The sequence below is a fragment of the Pygocentrus nattereri genome, chromosome 15, assembly GCF_015220715.1.
Source record: "Pygocentrus nattereri isolate fPygNat1 chromosome 15, fPygNat1.pri, whole genome shotgun sequence".
Taxonomy (NCBI): domain Eukaryota; kingdom Metazoa; phylum Chordata; class Actinopteri; order Characiformes; family Serrasalmidae; genus Pygocentrus; species Pygocentrus nattereri.
In genome coordinates, this window is record NC_051225.1 from 33,901,143 (window position 1) to 33,921,621 (window position 20,479).

A 20,479-nucleotide genomic window follows, 5' to 3' on the forward strand; every position below is an offset into this window, starting at 1 on the left:
GAAGAATCCTTGGTGGTGATAATAAATAATTGCCCACCTCTTTGAAATTATATGATGCACTAAATGTATTTAAGCAGTGAGGAGCTGAACTTTCCCCTCCTTTGCTGTCACTGCATACTGGCAGGGTCACCTACAGAGCAGCGCTAGAAGCTGTTAATGAAGTGATGTAGTTTTTTGTTTGTGCTCTTTTTTATTCAGTGACTTGTTTGATTGATTGATGCGTAAAACTGAAGTTGTGAGTGAATCATGAGCGCCCATGCTTTTCAGTCTCCTTCGGATAAATGGCAAATAGTATGGAGACAAAGCAGGAAAACACGTCCTGATTGTTTTGATCCAGGCTATTTTAAATATGATTCACCTGTCCTGTCATGTGACACACAAGTGAGATCACCACAGCTGCAGGCGGCATATTGGAAATGGCTGGAAAATCTTGTCTCGCCTGTTTACGTAAAAGTCGCTGAAGAAAACTTGTCTGTATCCGGTTCTTGAAGGGTTGTCCCATTTCATAGGGGGAAGATTTCAACCACTACCCCTTGTAACTCAGTTTCAAGGGGTAGGATTACACTCGAAAACAAGGGGTAGGGGTAAAAATAAGAAATTGGATTGGACCTTAGTGTAATGTATTTATGCAATAAGGTCTTCAGATGTCTGATTCCTATTACTGCCACTATGAACAAGCCTGACTTGGTAAGTTTCTTTAGAATGGAACACTTCACATCAAACCAGGCTGAATGACTTTGTTTACATATTAGATTTTTTGAAAAATCAGTGTAATTCTTTTTTTAATATATTAATATGTGTCAGCGCCAAACAGGAGACATGTTCTGATGGTGCCCTATAATTTTAACCTTCCATTATACATAATCCACAAGAGAGTGAGATACCAAGTCAGTGATTTACATAACCGCGTGGCCTGTTATTGATGAGATTTTAAAAGCAGCCTTCTTCAGAAAGAGAAGCAGTTTTTTATTACTTTTTCTTGCTTTTCAGGGAGGAGCTGTACTTCAGCTGCAATCCGAGTCACCACACACTGTCGGAGAATGTGCAGACAACCCAGAGACAACACGGGCCTGTTTTGAGCAGCCACAACATGACTCCCTCGACACCGGAGAGCAAGAGTCCACATCCCTGTGTGTGAAAGGAAACAAAAACGAGCACGGCGGCTGCTGCCCAGGTCCACTTCAGCATGGTGATCCTGCACCTCCCTCGGACAATAGCAACAGTGACGAGAAACGGGTGTGTGCTTGTGAAAACACTGAGGGAGATTACGGAGTGCAAGCAGAAAGTGCAGCTGCTTGCGTAGAAGGCTCGAGGAAGGAGGGAGATAGTGGTGACTGCTTACAGAGCACATTTGGGGGGAAAAGCGCAGCCCAACAAACCTCATCCTGTGGAAAGGAGGGAGAGGAAACTGATAGAGCTAAGGACTTGATCTGTGAGGCACAGGGCACAGCTGAGGGGCCTAAAAGGGAGGTCCAGGCAGAGGACTGCAACTCTGGGAGGCCAGACCAGGACCAGCTTCTGGAGAAAGATCTATTAGAACACAAAGCTGCAGCAGCTGGAGATATGGGAATCACTCAATCTTTGGACACACCTGAAAGTTCTGATGTGGAGTCGGGTTCACAAGGGCCAGAAAGCGATGATGAAAAAGAGGTGGAGAACACAGACGTTAGTTCTTTGGAACTGGAAGAGAAGGCCAAGGGGCTGGTGGACTTAATTCCAGGAGTGGATCAACCATTAAATACCTCACATGAAAAAGATGGGCACGATTCACATGAGACTGACCTAAGCTCTACACTGCATTCCTTGGAGGACAGGCATGAATCTAATGCCAGTCAAGTCTCTTGTGAGCAAACAAGCTATGAACTAGAAAGTGATGAACAGGAGAAACTTGGACAAGACAATATTGAAGGGCAAGAAGAAGAATCTGTTAGCTTGTGTTCTAACACCGAAAGAGAAATCAGTCAAGAACAAGCTGAAGCAACTTGTCACCATGGAGATACATCTAAAGGCACTTCAGAAGGCCGATGCCTAGAGAATGAGACACTTGAAAAGATTCGGGCTTCCTTAGAAGCAGAGACTAATGAAGGTGAAGGAATGTGTAATTCAAGTGGTGCATCGCCAGTGACACTTGACGATGTCTCCATCGACTCTCACTTGCCTGAGCAAGAAACAGAAACAGGCAGTGAAGAATCACGAGCCACAGGGCAACAAGACCCAGCGGAGGTAAGCAGAGCAGCAGCAGGATGTGAGAGTGAGGGACAAAGGTTGGGAAGCTCCGGTGATGTCTCACAGCCTAAATTCGACATAGAGCCTGAGTCTCCCACACCAACCAGTGAAGACACCTTAGAACCTGAGGAAGGCTGTACCACCACGAGAGTTTCTTGCAGTGAGCAGCAAGGAACTCCACAACCAGAAACCCCTAAAGATACCCTGTTGTCACAGGTCTTAGAGATAGCTTCAGAAGACACAGAGAACAAAAGTTCTTTAAGGACTAGTCATTGTTTTGAAGACAGGATAGAAGATATCACCTTGCAAAGTGGAGATGTTGTGAACCTTTGTCCTCTAGAAAACCCTGAAAGTGTTTCTGAACAAGGAACTGCCTCTCAGAACTCTGGGGTTGACCAATCAGAAGAACATTTGAGTGGCTCCACACATACTGACAACAGTCAGACTCCAGAGATTAATGAAAGGGTTCCTGAGCAGGGAGATGGAACTGTTTCTCAAAACTCTGCAGTTGACCAATCAGAAGAGAAACACTTAAGTGACAGAACTAATGAAAGCAGTCAGACTCTAGAGAATAATGAAGGGGTTCTTGAGCAGGAAGATAGAACCGTTTATCAAAACTCTGAAGCTGACCAATCAGAGCAAGTGGACACTATCAGAAATACTGAAAACAGACAAACTCCAGAGAGTAAGGAAAGAGTTCCTGAACAGGAAGACGGAACTGTTTCTCAAGACTCTGTAGTTGACCAATCAGAAGATCCAGTGGACACTAAAACTACTGAAAACAGTCAAACTCCAGAGGGTATGGAAAAAGTTCCTGACCAGGACGATGGAACTGTTTCTCAAAACTCTGTAGTTAACCACTCAGAAAAACAAGTGGATGCCAGCACAAGTGAAAACAGTCGAACTTCAGAGAGTAAGGAAAGAGTTCCTGACCAGGAAGATGGAACTGTTTCTCAAAACCCTGCGGTTGACCAATCAGAGGAAAGAGAGGAATTGGGTGACACCACACACACTGAAAACAGCCAAGCAGTTATAGAGGAAGAGTTATGTTTGGACCATTCTGTGGGTGGTGTTTCATCTACCTCAAATGTAACTGATACAGTAGGCATTTCAGTGTCGCTTGAAGAGCAGTCAAATGTTGAACTTGGAAGTGAGCGCAGCTCTAAGCCAGCGGTGGTGGACACAGGTTCTGCGGATATAGAATTGACTGAGGCACAAGACATGCAGGAAACAGAAGCTGAAGGATGTGAGGATGCACACATCAGTGCTTTTCAGAAAGGTGAGGTGCTATTTGTTGTCCTCATACCTCAAATGCAAAATCAAAAATTTAATTAAAGCTCAGGCAAGTGTTATGTCGACATTGTTCTGTATCTACTGCATAAGGGTTACAGATTGTAGTGTTTGCTTTCTAATTACGTGCAGAGCAGTTAAAATGCTACACTGCTGTGTACAAAATTAATTATATATGCATGCACTAATTCCTTTGTCTAACTTCAAAAGTGCTGATCATAAATTTCTGCATAATATGGGTGTTATAATGGCAATAAAATCATAAAAAAGAAATGCTGTACTTTTAGAAAGACGCTGAAGTGCAACATGTATTAAACATACTCTTAGATCATCTCTGACTCTCCACTGGCAGGAAGAGTGTGAGTCGTCCTATGAAGGACTCCACCTATTATTAACCAAAACACAGTAATTATTTCTTTCCATGCCCAAAGGAATCATTAAAAGCAACACGTGTACCTCCATCATATCCATGCCAGAAGGAAGTGGGGCGTTCTCATGTATCCCAAGATATATTCACAACAGAACGTAGCTTAGCAACGGGTGATGTCATCAAGATAAACCAGGAAAAGCAAAGAAGAGTTTGTCCTCCATTCAACCCTTTTGTTGTTCGTTGTCAAAGCCAAAAGTACATGGCTACACCCATATTTTAATGGTTATTGTTATCTCTGCAGAATTACATAATAGAACGCAAATAGCCGGACTGGCTATTTTCAGAAAGCGTGTCTGTTTTGTTGAAAGAGTGGCACAGCAGGGAATGTTTTCAATTCATTAATCACTCACTAAAAATGACCACTATTTTCCGTTCTTGGTCAGGAAGCTAAAGACGGGCTCTGGCCCAGTGTTCTAACATTTGCCATGACTTGTCAAGCTTGTTCATTAAACGTTGTATCCTGGCATCGATCTCAGCTGACATTAGTTATGTGATGCACTTGTCCATTTTCAAATGTCCACTCACAGAAAAAGATGTCCCGTTGGAAGATCAGGTGGACTGTCAAACCCTCACTTGCCGTTATGTAAACAAAGATAATGCAGTTTCTGTGGTGAGTATATGTTTTCTTTATACATCTTAAAGGGGCACCCTGGTACAAACCTAGAGTTTAATATGTTATTTAGCATGTTATGCAGCTTTCTGTAGCACAGCCTCATCTTTTTGACAGAATTCACGATTTTATATAATTGCCATGTTTTTGTTCTTTAATATTCTTGCACTACAATACCCAGCATGCATTACACAAGAAAATCACTCATTCTCTCCATTGTGCATTGTTCACTTGATGTTTTGAAGACAATTATATGGCTGCTGTAAGACATTTTTAGCAGTAACATTAGCTCTCATGATTTCTATTGCATTCACCAGCCAACAATTCTAAAGTAAAACCATTTCAAACAGCTGGTGAAAATTTCTTTCCAGCTTCAAGATATATCGTAATGGGCTTCCTAGTCTTCAAATCAAGAAATCTGTACTGCAGCATTGCTAAAGAATGTGAGAAGGCATGCTTACAACAGATGTTGTGATAGATAATTAAAGTTTCTTTTTGGCCATAGAGCCCCTTTAAACGTAATTTATTCTAGATGCTTTCCCCACTATTTTTGAATATTGAATAGCTGCCCACAATAGTAATAGATGCACATTTTAAAACCAGGGTATGTTAAAGTTTTGGCATTTACATGTATTCTGATGCACCATATTTTAGTTTAGTTTTTGATGGTTATTTCTGGGTCATCAAAAAATAAATATTCTTATCTAAAAGAGCTGATGTTTATAGTCCATTTATGTGGCCTTATGATTGCAGAAAATTGTAAGGTATGCTTGAGAATTTTGAGTTATGGTTCTCACCCTGAGAACTTTTTCGTTTGAACAGTGTTTTTTTTTCTTTATCACAGTGCCTCTAAGACGACTTGTCACTGAAAGGCTATGTATTTTGACAGTTGTCCAGGTGGGGGCAGTGTTTGCCCTTTTAAAACACATCCAGTTATTTTCCCACTGTTGCAGTTTTTTTTTGGCTCCCCCTAGTGCCATTCTCTATCATAACATAGACCAGCTGCAGTTTCTTCATTTGTTTTACTGATTGTCCTAAGCTGATATAGATAAGAACGTGTCATGAAAGTGGTTCTGCATTGTAGATAATAGTTTTAGATTCGATTCAGAATGGACCATATGCATGAACAACAGTACTGTGCAAAAGTCAGGGACCACCCTTCTTTAACTTAAGTAGGTGTTCATTTTTAAGCCTTATAAAAAGCAGAAAGCGTATCAGAAAATTACTCATAACTAATGTTTGTAACAGTTTCTTTTTAGGAAACCTGCTTTCAGTTTTTCAAAGAAATCTACAAGGATATTTTTCCACATCTGCAAAGATTGATGTTAGAAGTTGGTTGCACTTTCTGTATCTCACAGTCCAAGTAATCCTAGTCTGGACTCTGGGACGGTCAGTCCGTTGTTCTAAGAACTCAAGCAGCTTCTTTTGACAGCTGCTCATCTTTTCAGACCTGTAGCCTTGAGCTGTCTTCTGACAGTAGAAGGATTGACAGAAACACCTTTGGATTTTGTCAGTTCTGACGCAAGAGTGGAGCCTTTTTTTGTCCTTTCTGCTTTGTTTCTGATGGGGACAGTTTTGGTGGCCTACCAGCTCTTGCAGGGTTGCTAGGAGTCTCATTTTCTCTGTGTCTTTTAATCATTTCTTGAGCTCGAGTTTTGAAGACTTGTGATTTTTCCCTTTGACTCTCTTTTTGTGTGTGGAAGTGGATTATTTTGTATCTTTTCAGAAGTATCGCCTGAAAATGAATAACTTATTGACCATTTGAACTTGAAAATCAATAAATGATTTTCATATTGCATGTGAGTCCTGTGGCAGATGATACGTTTTTGGCCACTCATTAAAGAGTGTCACAATCCACCCATGTGTTCTCAGTCAGGGGACTTGAAATGAAATGTACACATTGGTGCTCTCCATGACAACATTTCCCACTTCTGTTCTGTTTAACTAATGCGTTCCTTAGTGCTTCGCAAGCGTGCAGAAGAGTGGGCCGGTGTTAGAGAGCAAAACAGCTTCTATTGTGTGCACCTAGTCAAAGAAACAGAGCTGGGTTAGAGCTAGTGTGTGAAGTCAGGGAGCAATATGGAAGTGTTTACTTTTGGGAGAGGTCAAATTGGAGGGGGTGGGAGAGGGAAGGCAGATAACAGGAAACCATGTGGCAGCATGAGTGAGTGTGTGTGGTGTTTCTGTGTTCCATGTGCACGCTGCATGTGCTTTAGCGAGGGCTTGGGAGGAGAACACTGAAGCAGTGTGGTTTGTCAGTGTGTCAGAATGCCAGAGCTGACGACGGGTCGTGTTTTGCAGCTTCGAAGGATATTATTATGTGGAAAGAACCAGTAAAGCTGCCTGGAAGGAGTACAAGGTTAATAAGCTTGCCTATGAAAGTGTGGACCGGATCATTAACCTTCAGATAAAACTCTCTCACCATTCACTCCACAGTTATGTGAACATTGCCTAAAAGAATTCCCCAAAACAGGTAATCCTCATTTTAGAGGCCTACTTTTGTTTTTTGCGTGTGTATATTGTTGCGATCTTACATGTCTGAAATGATGACTTTGTAATAGTAGGAAAAAACTTTAACACTTTAATGCAGGTTAATTACGTTTACATATTTTTCAGAATAACTGTAATAACTGATTGAGGCATTCGGTCTAAAACATATTAAATCTTTTTATGGTGGAGATATACGTGCAGGGTGTTATGAGGCAAAATAGTACCCCAAACAACTTTTTTTTAAATTTAGAGTTGCTAAATGTGCATCACAACCACTGGTTTCTGTCACTACGATTGCACACAAATCCAAGTTGCATCAATTTTCAGCAGTGGACCATTTCACGTCAAACCACGCTGAATGATTGAGGACTTCTGAATGATTCAGATAAAAAAATAATATGAAATACTTCCCTTTAATGGCATTTTATTCCAATTAATTTTGCATTTGTATTTCTATTTGTCATGAAATGCTCACACTGCTCACGCAGTGTTCACAAGGTTTTGTGTGCTTTTAAAAGTATTAAGTTGTCTACTTAGAATTTAGTTTTGGGAATTTTGAGCTTCACATAAATAATTTGTGTTGTACAACTTCAAAATATGTGCAGTTATAAATGCACATAGCTTCTGCTTCATTCAAATGAAAAAGTCTTTAATTCTACTGCTGCCTTGTTTTGTCAGGTTAATGTGACCTCAGGGGTGTCTGTTCATCCGCTGGCTCTTTTGCAAGTCTTTTTGGCCCCTTAGTGCCGAAAATCTCTACTAAATTGCTTGCAGATTCATCCAGCCGAGCCGAAGCTGCGATTTCTGCTTATCTCAGCTTTGGGGATTATAAGCAGATGGGAAAAGTGGCTATGAGGTGTTGCCTTGTTTTATTCAAGCGGCTGCTTCCTTTTCTACTTTTGCTTAAAAAAAAGGCGTGTCTTGTTGTGGATGTACACATGGCAAGCTGATCACTGAAGTCTTGTTGCCAGGAGTGTCACAAAATGGACATTTGAAAGCATTGGGGTCAAGCTAGGGTTGTGTTATCAATCAGCAGCACAGGACAGACTTCCTCGAGGCTCAGGAACTGAGCTCATAGGTGTGATTCAGAGAGAGAGACTGTGAATATGGCTGCTATAGAGACAGACATGAAGAGGGTGGGAGAGGGGTGCATGAGTGAATAAGCATTAGCAAAGGAAACGCAACTGCATGAGCGTGTGACAGGGAGAGGAAAAGAGAGAGAGAGAGAAAGGAGAGAGAGAGAGAGAGAGAGAGAGAGAGAGAGAGAGAGAGAGAAAGAGAGAGAGTGGGGGGCGGGAGGCAGAGCGAGTGAAAGGGGCCGGCTCTTCACACAGATGTGAAAGATTAGGAGCTTCTCATTTTTCCAAAAGCTTTAGCAGCAGAGACTTTGCTCGTAAGGACCTCATGTTGGAAATAAGCTCCAATCTGTTCAACAACTATTCCTTACATTTTCGGGGAAGATGTATGAGCGACACAAGCGGAGGTACAGTTTGTGTGCCAAAGGAGGACAAGATGTGGATGTCGTTTTAATAAAGGTAAAGCGTTTTTTATTAAGGCCTGTGGGTTGTATTTTAACAGTAACTGTACCCTCAAATGTTGCTGTAGTGTTTCTTCTTTTCTTACATTCCTTTTGAACTCTACACAGTTCCAGACTTTCTCATTCCTGCAATTTAAGTATAACACAGCCACTTTGCATTGTTTTCCATGTAATCAGTTAATGATAATGTAATAAAACTCCCAGTTTAAGAAGTTTAAGAGGGAAACTAATATAGCATTCACTACAAATGGAACGTATTTGTCTTGCTTTAAAAATATCGATTCTTGTGAAGTGTCCTACAGACAAAATATCCATGTGAAAGCAGACTAAATAGTTGTCAATGCCACGTGTTGGTCAGGTTTTCTCATTTTAGTCTTTACATGATGGTGTTGCATTGCTATTGTTGATTTTGTCTTTAAAGACAAGTATGTGTCATGATGTGATGGAGTGTCCAGCAGAATCATATGGTCATACTGTCTGAGGGAGTCCGTGTCCGTGTGTGTGTGTGTGTGTGTGTGTGTGTGTGTGTGTGTGTGTGCAGGGTGGGGTTTGCTTTTGGATGTGATCCTCCAGACTCAAGCTTGGGAACCAGCCACTGTCGAGCCTGAGTCTCTGAGAATGTTGAGCCTGAGAGTTACCATTGATATGATGCAAGATTTGAGTCACTGTTGTTAATTCATCCACTTGCAACAACACAACTGTTTTATTTTCTCAGAGACTGAGCTCTTATACAGCCTGGTTTATATCCTAAAGGAATTGTTAGGTCTATTTATATCACTCTTTTTCAGTATTTAGTGCCCACCCTTTGCCTTCTTTACAAGCTTTAATTCTAGCTAAGTCTTTTTGCTAGACTCACTTTCAGTTTTTTAAAAGATATTTTTGCACAACTTCAAAGTTCAGTCTCAGAAGTTGGTTGGATTTTGCCCCATGGCTTGTATTCTTATGGAAATATTAGGCCTATTCACATGGCTCTTTTCAGTATTTAGTGTTCACCCCATGCTTTTACTACAGCTTCTATTCTTTTCTTTAAGGTAGACTTGCTTTTTTTTCCAGATAATATTTTTCAGCAGCTCCAAAGTTCAGTCTTTGGAGTTGGTTGCATTTTCCGAGTCAGAATGCTCATTTTGCCTCATACAGCTCTGAATCCTGAAAGAAATATTAGGCCTAGATGTTTCAAATGTTCTGTAATGGTCTTGTTCCTCACACATAAGCTGTTACTTTTTGAAATAATTTATTTGTATAAATTACACAAATACAATGTAAAAGTTTTTTGTGGTTCTTTCAGGTTAGGTGTGTCATCTCTGCTTGTCTTCCATCTCAAATGCCTGTGGCTGAGAGAGAAAGCTATAATGAATCGGTCAGTCAGTAGGCATTCCTCTATATGGTTTTGAAAGCCCGCAGCACTTAATGACTCCTTAAGGCCGGATACCTTTCTCACTTTGGCTGAGCCAAAGGCTTTCTGATGGCTCAAGCACAGCACTGTGGTGGTAGTTTTGTGTATGTGTGTGTGTGGGAGACTGCAAGGGCTGAAGGGGTGAGGGGAGCCTGAATTTGGTGGCAGTCTGGGAGCCTGTGTTTAGATCCTAACGGTTTCCTTTGGCCCGCAGCCTGGAGAGACTGATGGAAACGGGGCACTTAGCCAAGTGACTTCATACCACTGCACTTCGACTGAAATCGTCGTCCTCGCGCTCTGCAGCATTTTTAGCCCTGTGCACTTTTAAGACCAAACACAAGAACATTTCAAGAATTCTTCTCTAAGAACATAGCAACCGTGTAGTTACTGGAAGCAACAGAATGTGCCCAAATTGTCCTGTTAATTGATCAAAACATTTACCTAGACCTCTGTTTTTTTGGGTGGCCGGGGTTTGTAATTCTAAGCTTTTTGATCCCAACCTTTTGAATGAGGCGTGCATCAAGGACTGGTTCTCGGTCCGCTTATTTTTAAACCATATGTGCTTTTATAGGGCTCATTTTTGAACATTCTGCTTCTGACTGAGCCATGCTGACAGCGCCTTTCACACTCCTTTCCTTGGTCCTGCAAATATGCAGTGAGAACAGCAGTGGTGCCAGATTCTGGTGAGGGACCTCAGGCCATATCTGGCAACACGCAGGGAAGCAGAGGCATGTACTGTGTGCTTGGGCCAGTGCTAAACTGAGCAGTCTGGAACTGAGTAGAATGCAATTTTAGAGTTTAAGAAAAAGTCGCAGACGTTGGAAGATCTTTTGCTAATTCTTAAGTATCTACTCAATGTGCAGATGACTCATCATTGTGCATGCAATCAGATGATCTTACTGAGCCAGTTTTAGAGGATGCATATTTGAAGCTTTACTGATACATTAAAGAAAACATGCATACAACCCCATATTTGAAACAAGTTTCATTTTAATTTGGCTCTGTGTGAATCTGAGCTGTATTTAGATATCATACCATGTCATATCATAATTGAACATTAGTGCTGTTTGACCTACATGCATTCATGCATACATGTTTTGTGCCATAAATAAGAATTGTAGTGAATTTCCTGCTCATAAAATGCTATTAAGTTATCAAGGCAAATCATGCATTATGAGTTATTTTGGTCATATACAATGCCAGAGCCTGACTTAATGAGTTTAGAAGCAATGAATGCACTGACTTAATTAGGGATGCATGATCAGAATTTGCAGACATCGGACAGTTGTCTAATTTGTTAGATTTTGTTAGATTTATTTTGGCCAGTCTGTGCTGAGGCAGGGAGTGCACTTGAATGCTGCTGCTACACCAAAACAAACATGTTGTAGCATAACTTGTGCATGACTGTTTGTGCTAAACAGCCAGTTGCCTCTCACTTTCTATGTAGTCTTTTTATAATTCTTATCATTTGTAGACAAGTAAGTGAGGGAGGGTCATTCTGCCCACCCCGAGAGTGCAAGGCCAGTTAAGCTGTCTTGGACTTCCGACAGCGGATGGTTGTGGCGTTACCAGGGATAGAATTGCCATCTCCCACCCAAGTCTCCATGTTTGCTAATCATTTTTATCACTAAAATATTAGTATTGATTTTTATTGAGAGTTTTCCCAGTGGCCAGTAGATCTGCACCATATATTGGAAGTATTGGAAGTAAAAATAGCCAGATTTATTTTCAGGTAATTTGGACCATTTCTATTGGTCCGTTCGTCGTTTCAACAAAATGTTAAGGGTAACTGGAGTTTTAAAATCATGCAAGTAACTGAAAAACAACAAAAATGAGTGACAATAACTAGTAGAACTGCAATATTGTATTTTGTCCACATCATGCAGCTCTGGAGGGCACTGTATGCTATTACTGCAGACTGTGGTGGGAACCGCCGAGAGAGTATGTGAATGTATATCCGTGTATGTGTTTGAGCTCTATCTAGCCTCTCTGGAGACAGTTCCTGAGGCTGTGTGTGGGACAACAGAGGGCTGTGTTCTGTCTCTCTTTCAGCTGGCTTCTCAAAGACGCACAGTGGCTACTCAGTGCCACAGCAGGGAAGGGTCCATCAATAGGGCGTTGTGTATTGTTAATTGCTTTAAAACTGTGCAGGGCCACTTTTTTTTTTACAAGTTTTAGTGGTGTAAACATAATCAAGCGTCTGTCAGAGGGGGAAACTCGACCGCCACTCGACCCTCACATGCCTCACAACACAGAAGTGTAGGAAAAGGGTAAGACTGTGCAGTATAGACAGTATACTTATATTACTTATATTGTGATTACAAAACATTGGTAAGAACAATAATGCAACATGTAGGCTTAAATATTGGTCTGCAAAATAATTTTCCTTTTGTTTGATTACATTAATACCTTAATTCATCACCACAGAGAATCTGAATCTGGAGCTGTCAGGATCCTCACTGCACACAGTAAAAACACTGTCATTAGTTAGAGGGCTCATTTGCATATTGCAGCTTTCTATGACATCAACATATAGAGTTGCCAACTCTCACAGTTTTGGATCTTTTCTCAAGCTCTCACGTTGTGCAAGGAAGCGCTGGGGTTCTCTCTGGCTCCAGGATTGCTCTGATAGCGCTCCATCCCGTGTGTGTGATGTCCTCAGTTTGGCTACTAACTCTTGAATTTAAACTCCTGTTTGGTTTAACTTCTTCACTGCTAGAGTTACAGTGCATTACTCCCCTATCAAATACATTTGTCTCCTTTCATCAAAGGCTTTATAAGCAACACCTTTTTAGAGCACTGTGACAGACAAGAAAACCGCAAATGTAGGCTGACTAATGCACTTCTCTCCAGCAGTGTTCACACAATCGCAAGGAAGTTTTTTTCACACTGTCCCATCTGTTCAAATGGACAGAGCCCTTTTTCTGTCATGAGTAGTGGTAATAATTACAATTTGTTGAAATGTGCAGTCAATGACTGTACACTACTTTTTCAAGTCCGGTTCATGTGTAAAAATTGAGAATATAAAAAAAGTGAAGTCTGCATTTTTTATTTTCTTGAATTATGAAATAATTGCTTTGTATATTTGTTTTCATTCCTCTGATGAGTAGTTGGCTGCTACAAGCGCTGGAGTAATGTTGCCACCATACATGCAACTTAAAAACCACTCAAAAGCTAGTAAAACTAAATGCATTTAATATATATTTATCCATAGCTTAATTACAGTTTAAAAGCACTTTGTATAAGTTCCTCTGAAATAATACATTTAGTATGTATGAAAGTGCACAGATTAGGCATAACATTATGACCACCTCCTTGTTTCTACATTGATTGTCCATTTTATCAGTAGTTCTACAGTTACAGACTGTAGTCCATTTGTTTCTCTGATACTTTGTTAGCCCCCTTTTACCCTGTTCTTCAGTGGACAGTTGAACAGAGAAGATACTATTTGAGTGGTGGATCATTCTCAGCACTGCAGTAACACTGATGTGGTAGTGGTGTGTTGCACTGGTCTGAGTGGATCAGACACAGCAGTGCTGCTGGAGTTTTTAAACACCCTTTTTGTCCACTCACTGTCCACTCTATTAGACACTCCTACCTTGTCAGTCCACCTTGTAAATGTAAAGTCAGAGACGATATCCCATCTGCTGGTGCACAGTTTGTGCTGGTCATCCTTCATCAGTGGTCACAGGACGCTGTTGGCTGGATATTTTTTGTTGGTGGGCTATTCTCAGTCCAGCAGTAACACTGAGGTATTTAAAAAACTCCAGCAGGGCTGTAGAACAGTGTATTTGTAGATCTATAAAGTGCACCTATATAATAAGTGGAGCTGAGAAAATGGACAGTGAGCATAGAAACAAGGAGGTGGTCATAATGTTTTGCCTGATTGGTGTATATGTTAAGTGTAAACATAAAAAAAATCAAAACCTTAAAACTATGTACTTAAGTGTAAACACTGAAAGTACGTACTTTTCACATAGTGAACACTTTTTGAAAAAGTTGCTGTATTCCTCATAACTACACATTGGACACTTTCTGCTGTCGTTGCTCTCGAAAAACCTGTTATCGGTTCTTATTATAATGCTGTTTGGTCATAACAAAGCAGAGGGGCTCTTCCAGTCTGCTCTCAAACCAGGTGAACATGCAGCTTGCTTTTATGCCCACTTACTGGTGGGGGAGCTTTGTCCTCTGTGGTTTTTCTGCTTTCAGAAGGGTATGTAATATGAGAGGTGTGTAAACATTGCTAGTGGAGTACATGTATTCATTCTTTCATCATAGAGACCAAAGGCTGTCTTCATTTGTCTATAAAACTGGTTTAAAGTCATCCTGACATCAAACCTGACCTTCTTAGATCCCCAGGTCATATTCTGCACGATTCGTCTGAAAATATAATTTAAATGGCAACCTTGTTTTCCTGTAATCATCCATCAAAATGCATTGACCTTTGGGGCTCCAGAGTAGCGCAAATATCTGAATATTTGCCATTTCACCGGGAGATCGCAACATCCGTGACTGGGAGTCTGAGAGAGCCTAATTGTCTCTGAGAGGTCTAACAAATTAACAGACGTTAACACGGTGGAATTCACACTCCAAGCGTGTTGAGTTGTCCCTGCTTGGTAGCTTGTTAATTTTGCACCAGAATGCAGTGAAAAATGATATCATGTTTCATTTCCGCCTCCCATCGCATCACCATCTACCATTAAGAGAAAAAGCTCAGTTGGCTCAGAGACACTTCCTGGTAGGGTGTTATGAAATTTGTTGAGTTCCTGTTCATGTCATCTTCAATCTAAGAACACTTTATTAGTCACACATAACATTTTTTTGGAACAAGATTTGTGAATCTTGTCTTAAAATATATATAAAAATACTTTCAATGCTCGCTGTCTCTATCAGGACAAATTGACAAATGTTTTTCAACATGAAGCTTTTGATGTTTTTTTTCTTTTTGCAAAATTTGACGGACCTCAGTGAGCCCCTGTCTTCAAGTAAATAGAAGCCACAAGCACATGTTCATCCAAATCAAGGCGCATTTGTTTGTTTGGACACCCTGTTTTAGGGGGCCGCTTTGGCCCAGATTGCTGAAGTTGGTGTTTTTTCTCTCGGAGCTGGTGTGAGGTAGTGTGTGTGGTCTGTGGAAGTTAAACACACAGCTGTTTAGCTGAGGTCTGGAGTATATGGTCCAATGAAACCACAATCTGAATGCAACCTCGTGTTGTCTACAGGTTTTGACGATGGGTGTCATTGAAGCTGTAGAGGTCTCTTTTCATTTATTTGACTTTCAGTCAAAGCAATCCTTGAGTAAAAGCTATTCATTTTAGGTGATAGTTCTGAGGAGATAGTTTACTTGCAAACAGAAGGGGAAAGTCAAAGGAAAATAAGTGAAAGTATAGTTTCTAAAACTGGAGTTAAAAGATGTACAAGAAATGGGACCCCAACAACTGTTCAAGGCCTGGTAGACCAACAAAACTGTCCCCATCACATAAACAGCACTTAAAACTTTCATCTTTGAGAAAGAGGAGAAAATCAAGCATCACACTTACTTCGGATTTGAAACACATCCACAGGTGTCTGTCCATCCTTCAACTGTGAGAAGACAACGCAGCACTATGGGTCTGAAAGGATGCGTAGCTGAAAAGAAAATAAACGAAAATCTTTGCAAAGAAGCTGCTGCTGTTGTTAAAGCAATGGACTGACCACCCCAGAGCTCAGAACCTCAAAATCTATGAATGTGTTTGGGATTACTTACTGATCATGAGAAGCAGAAAATACCCTCAACTTCTAAGACTGAACTTTGAAGGTGGAAAAAAACATCCCTGCTGAAAGTCAGTCTCCTGATAAGAATGGAAGCTGTGATAAAGGCAAAGAGTGAACACACTAAATGCAGCAAAATCTGTATGTTCTGTGTAATTTTCTGTTAAATATATGTTTTCTTACTTTTCCTGGCACTGAACAATGAATAACATGCTTAATGGCTATTTTGACTGAAAATTAAATAAATAAAAAAAAGTGCAATACTGTATTCAGAATTTCAGCATGCTTACTTTCGGCAGTAATGCTTTTGATGTAGTATATTTACTCATATGGAAATGATGTACTCATTCAAATCAGGTAAATTCAGTGCATTCCTTTTATTCAGCATAGTTTGACGATGCCTGACCGTGTTTATGATTTGTGTTTCTACCTCATTGCTTCCCCAAGCTGTGTTCTAAATGGAACCAGCTTTGCACTCAGTTCATTTCAAAGCCAAACCCATTGATTCAGTGACAGAATGAGAAGGAAATTCTCAGCAATTAGAGACGTATATTGCTTTATGAAGATTTATGGCACTGCCTTGTTCTGTAGGGCTCTGTGGTGTTACAGTATGATGTGTCATTAGCATATGTTCTAGTCAGCCCACAATTTCCAGTCAGACAGTCACATGCTTGACCGTGACACCGTGTCTTCCTGTTTCTGTTTCCAGATTCACAGAGAGAGGGACTCTTTCTGTCTTGACAGCTCCCAAGCCTCAACACACAGCAGAGCTTTAGAAAAACGACACAGCTCAGAGTCCACAGGTAAGGCCACATGCTTTTGTGCACTGCCTGCTAGAGCTGGCTGATATATTGGGACTCGCCTTAATATTTTTTTCAGTTTTAATGATACTTCAGTGATACTGATTATGATGCCCACAAAATAAGACTGTCCCTGTTGCTAAGTGGTTTGTGGTTTGTATCTGGTTTGTGTTTACAATATTGTGCTATGTTCCTTTTGGTGTACACAGATAAGGATATGAGATTGTGTCTCAAAAAAAGACAACATAATAAAATATATAAGCACAAGCTATGTCAGGTTTGCGAGACATTCTTATAAACTTGAATACTTAAATACGATGTTAACTTAAATACAGTTGTCCCTGTATTTAAGTTAGCATTAACAATTAATGAAGTTAATGAAATATTCTTCCTGTAAGTTCCTCATTTTTCAGGAAGCACAGTTTCATTAACTTTATTAAGATTAACTTAAATAGCATCTCAAACTGTGATACCTTTATATACAGTGCAGATACAAAAGTCAGATACATATTTTATTCCAGGGAAAACAGCCGTTGACTACAAATTAATCATTTTTCAGAAGATATTTCAGAGTAATTTGAAGAAGTGGAAGTCAAACAAAAATAAGTGAAAATAGTCTCCAAAAGTGGAGTTCATTAAAAGATACATTGAAAATGGAACTTCCAACAGCTGTGCAAAGCCTGATAGACCACCAAAACTGCACCCATCAGATAAACAGAACTTAAAGCTTTCATCTTTTAGAGAGAGGAGAAAATCAAGCTGTTTCAGATCTGACAACATCCACAGGGGTTTCTGTCCATCCTTCAACTGTGAGAAGACAACTCGGTGCTATGGGTCAGAAAGAATGTGTAGCTGTCAGGAAGACTTTACTTAGAAATGGAAATAGACAAAGAAGAACATTTCAAAGTCAGTCCAAGAAGGTGGTGGTGTTGTCATAACAATGGGACTGACCACCCCAGAGTCCATACATGAACATCACTGAACTTGTTTGGAATTACTTGGCTTGTGAAAATGCAACCAACTTCTAAGACTGAGCTTCCAAAAAAGAATGGAAGCTGTAATAAAGACAAATGATAGACACAGTAAACACTGAAATGTCAAATAATGTATTTAGGTATTGAGGCTTCTGTGGAAAATTCTGTTATATGTGTTTTATCCTTTTTTACTGATGCTGAAAAATGGATAACTTGTACTTATTGGCTGTTTTGACTGGAATATTAAATAAAAGAAGAGCAGTGTCTGTCTTTTGCACAGTACTGCAAGCTAAGAAAGTGTTCTATACAGATGCAGCCAAGTAGTATATACATTGTTTTTTAACCAAATACAATTTCAAAAGTCAAGCCTGAAAAATAATTTTCTCTTGTCATTCATTTATATGTTATAGGCTTAGCGTAAAATGCTAAAATGGAATAGAATCAGCTAGTTTTGAACAGAATTACCTGTATTACTCCACGTCAATACAGTTACAGAAGGAATAAATCCATCAATCCTGTTAAATCTTAAAGAATGGTTGAATGATGTGCCTTGAAGTGCAAAACAGCAATTCTGCTTCTGTACCATAATTACGTGACAATTATGTGAGTGACTTTTTGTGTGTCAGCTGTATTATACACGTAAATTGGCGTATTTTTAAAGTAAATTAAATGAAAAGGCCCGTTTCTAAAGGAAATGCCATGCCACATTGTTATTAACAGTGAAAAGGTCAGTGTATTGTGGTGTAACTGAAATGGAGGCCATGGTTATTACCAAGTCAATAAGAAGTCATGAAGTCAGAAGAAAGAATTGAGGGTGAATGAGATCAGAGGTGGCTGAATGGCGAGGCATGCTTCTTCAGCCAAGGTCTGCTATAGAGGAGAATGATGTCATTGTGTGTGAGTGTTCTGAAGCCTCTGTGCAGGCCTGGCTTCAGCTTTGATGTTTTGAGGTCAACATGGCAGGATGCACGGCAGGATGTGCTATAGATAACTACTCAGCATTAGGTGAAGTTGCATTGGTGATAAAGAAGGTTTCAGATTGTTTTTATGTAATTTTAAGTTTGGCAGCAAGTTGTTGCCTCGTGGCTCTTTAAAGAGACACTTGTGAAGTCGTAAGGATCTTTTCATCCCTGATCCATTTAAAATCCTGTTATCCCAATCGGATTTTACTTGCATGCATGTTCAAGAATGTTCAGAACGACTTATGTGCTTGGTCACTTTGATGGTTAAGGTCCATGATGGATCAGAGAAGATGTGTGTTTATAGTGGTGTCTCCTTCAAAGGCCTTGTCTTAATGATATAAACCCTCAGATGAGGATAAGTAGAGTTAACAGTAGCACAGAAAACTAGCATTCAGCCTTGTTGTACTGCAACAGTAAAGACTTTAAAGGATGGCAGGTATACTGGGATTAAAACGTTGTCCCTGTATACTCCCTTAAGCCCTATACCATAAAGAGCCCACCTCCAAATACAAATAAAGGTATGCATCATTTTGTAGTTGCATGTCTAAGCTGGTTTTGTAATTTGACTGCTTGCTGACCTAATTCAGAGGATCAGAGAAGAGACACAGTATCATTTTTTTAAAATGCAATTAATTTTGTCCATATAGAAAAACAGCCTAGGCCTGGGGTTTCTTTTTTGGGTATTGCGCAGAATGCAAAACAATTTCAGAGCTGTATAAATGTGAACTGGAGCAATATACTATTATATTAAATTTGAATAAATTTTACTACAACATGATATAATATTGTTGTAGTCTGAAAGCTAGAAATTATCCTGATTAGGGATTTCAGTCTAATCTGATTTTCAAATTTATAAGGGATAAAAAAAACTAAATAATAATTATCATAACCACAGGACTCTTAAGGTCATATCAGGCAGACACCACCAGAGGCCGTAACACCACTCAGCATCCATTGCATGTGACCAGGTTTGAAATTCGCAACAAGAGAGATGTCTAAAGTCTCAATCTTTGAGATCAACGGACAAATGTTAATCGCGTATCTTCACCTCAGCTAATGCTACTAGCCTACCTGCATAGCAGTTCACTTCAGCTTGAAAACAGCTAGATTGTGAAGTTAGTTAGCTAAAAGCAAACTAGATGACCTCATTAAATGATGCAAGTTTTATTTCAACAAATCTGTACGAGTAGAGTATAAAATGAGCTTGAGCTTCTTGTTTATTGAAGATTTTTGAGATGCTTCAGTGCTATAGCTGATTTTATCTGCTATGTGATAGTTATATCTGTCCTAAAAGTGAGTGTGACTTAAAAACCAGACAGTGAGGTGCTGAAAGTGGGTGTGTTTACTGACTATTACAAACTTGAGAGTAATTAAGAAGCCTTGATGTGAATAACATGGTTACAGGATGTAATTTAGATCTGCCAATCAGCAGTTTAGGTTTTGGAACAAGCATGCTTATTGGCTCACGAATGCTGATAAGACTACTTATACATCTAAGGTACTGATTTTTTTTGTACTTGGTAGTTTTTATATGTTTTTATATTTTATAGTCCTGTTCTTATCTTCCATCTCTATAATTATATAATATCACAGTACAAAAGTGATGTATTGACTACGTAAATTTTCACATGAAAAACCTATATTACATCAACACAGCTTCAGTTTATTTACTTCTGTCTGTAACTGTGTTGATGTGGTGTATCTTTATTCAGGTTTGAGTCAATTTTATCAAGTAAATTCAGTGCATTATTTGTTTATTTACTGAGCACTCAGTAAACTCAGAGCTAATTCTGCTGTGGAGCTGTTTCAGCAATCCCTGATTCAGGCTTCGACCAAAAACCTCAGAAGAGTGTAGAAAAGCCAAATCACGGTTTCTCACCGGAAGGCACATGTGGACAAAGGACAACTGTAGTGGACTCAGCGTTGTCCCACCCTATTCTCAAGCCGTCATGGCACCTGTGGTGTGTATGACAGCTGACAAAGCTCACACTATGCTGGCAGATGCCCCTGTGCTTG

General features: G+C 39.9%; 1 protein-coding gene across 9 annotated transcripts in view; it reads left to right on the forward strand.

The window, feature by feature from the left end:
* Positions 1-20,479, forward strand: part of LOC108428485 (A-kinase anchor protein 13) — a 96,724-nt gene that overhangs the window by 29,290 nt on the left and 46,955 nt on the right. For all 9 annotated transcript variants that reach the window (XM_017699521.2, XM_037545169.1, XM_037545170.1 and 6 more), the window contains exons 7-9: positions 991-3,505; positions 4,474-4,556; positions 16,437-16,530. In XM_017699521.2, the coding sequence (XP_017555010.1) occupies positions 991-3,505; positions 4,474-4,556; positions 16,437-16,530 (2,692 nt within the window). The remainder of the gene's footprint in view (positions 1-990; positions 3,506-4,473; positions 4,557-16,436; positions 16,531-20,479) is intronic.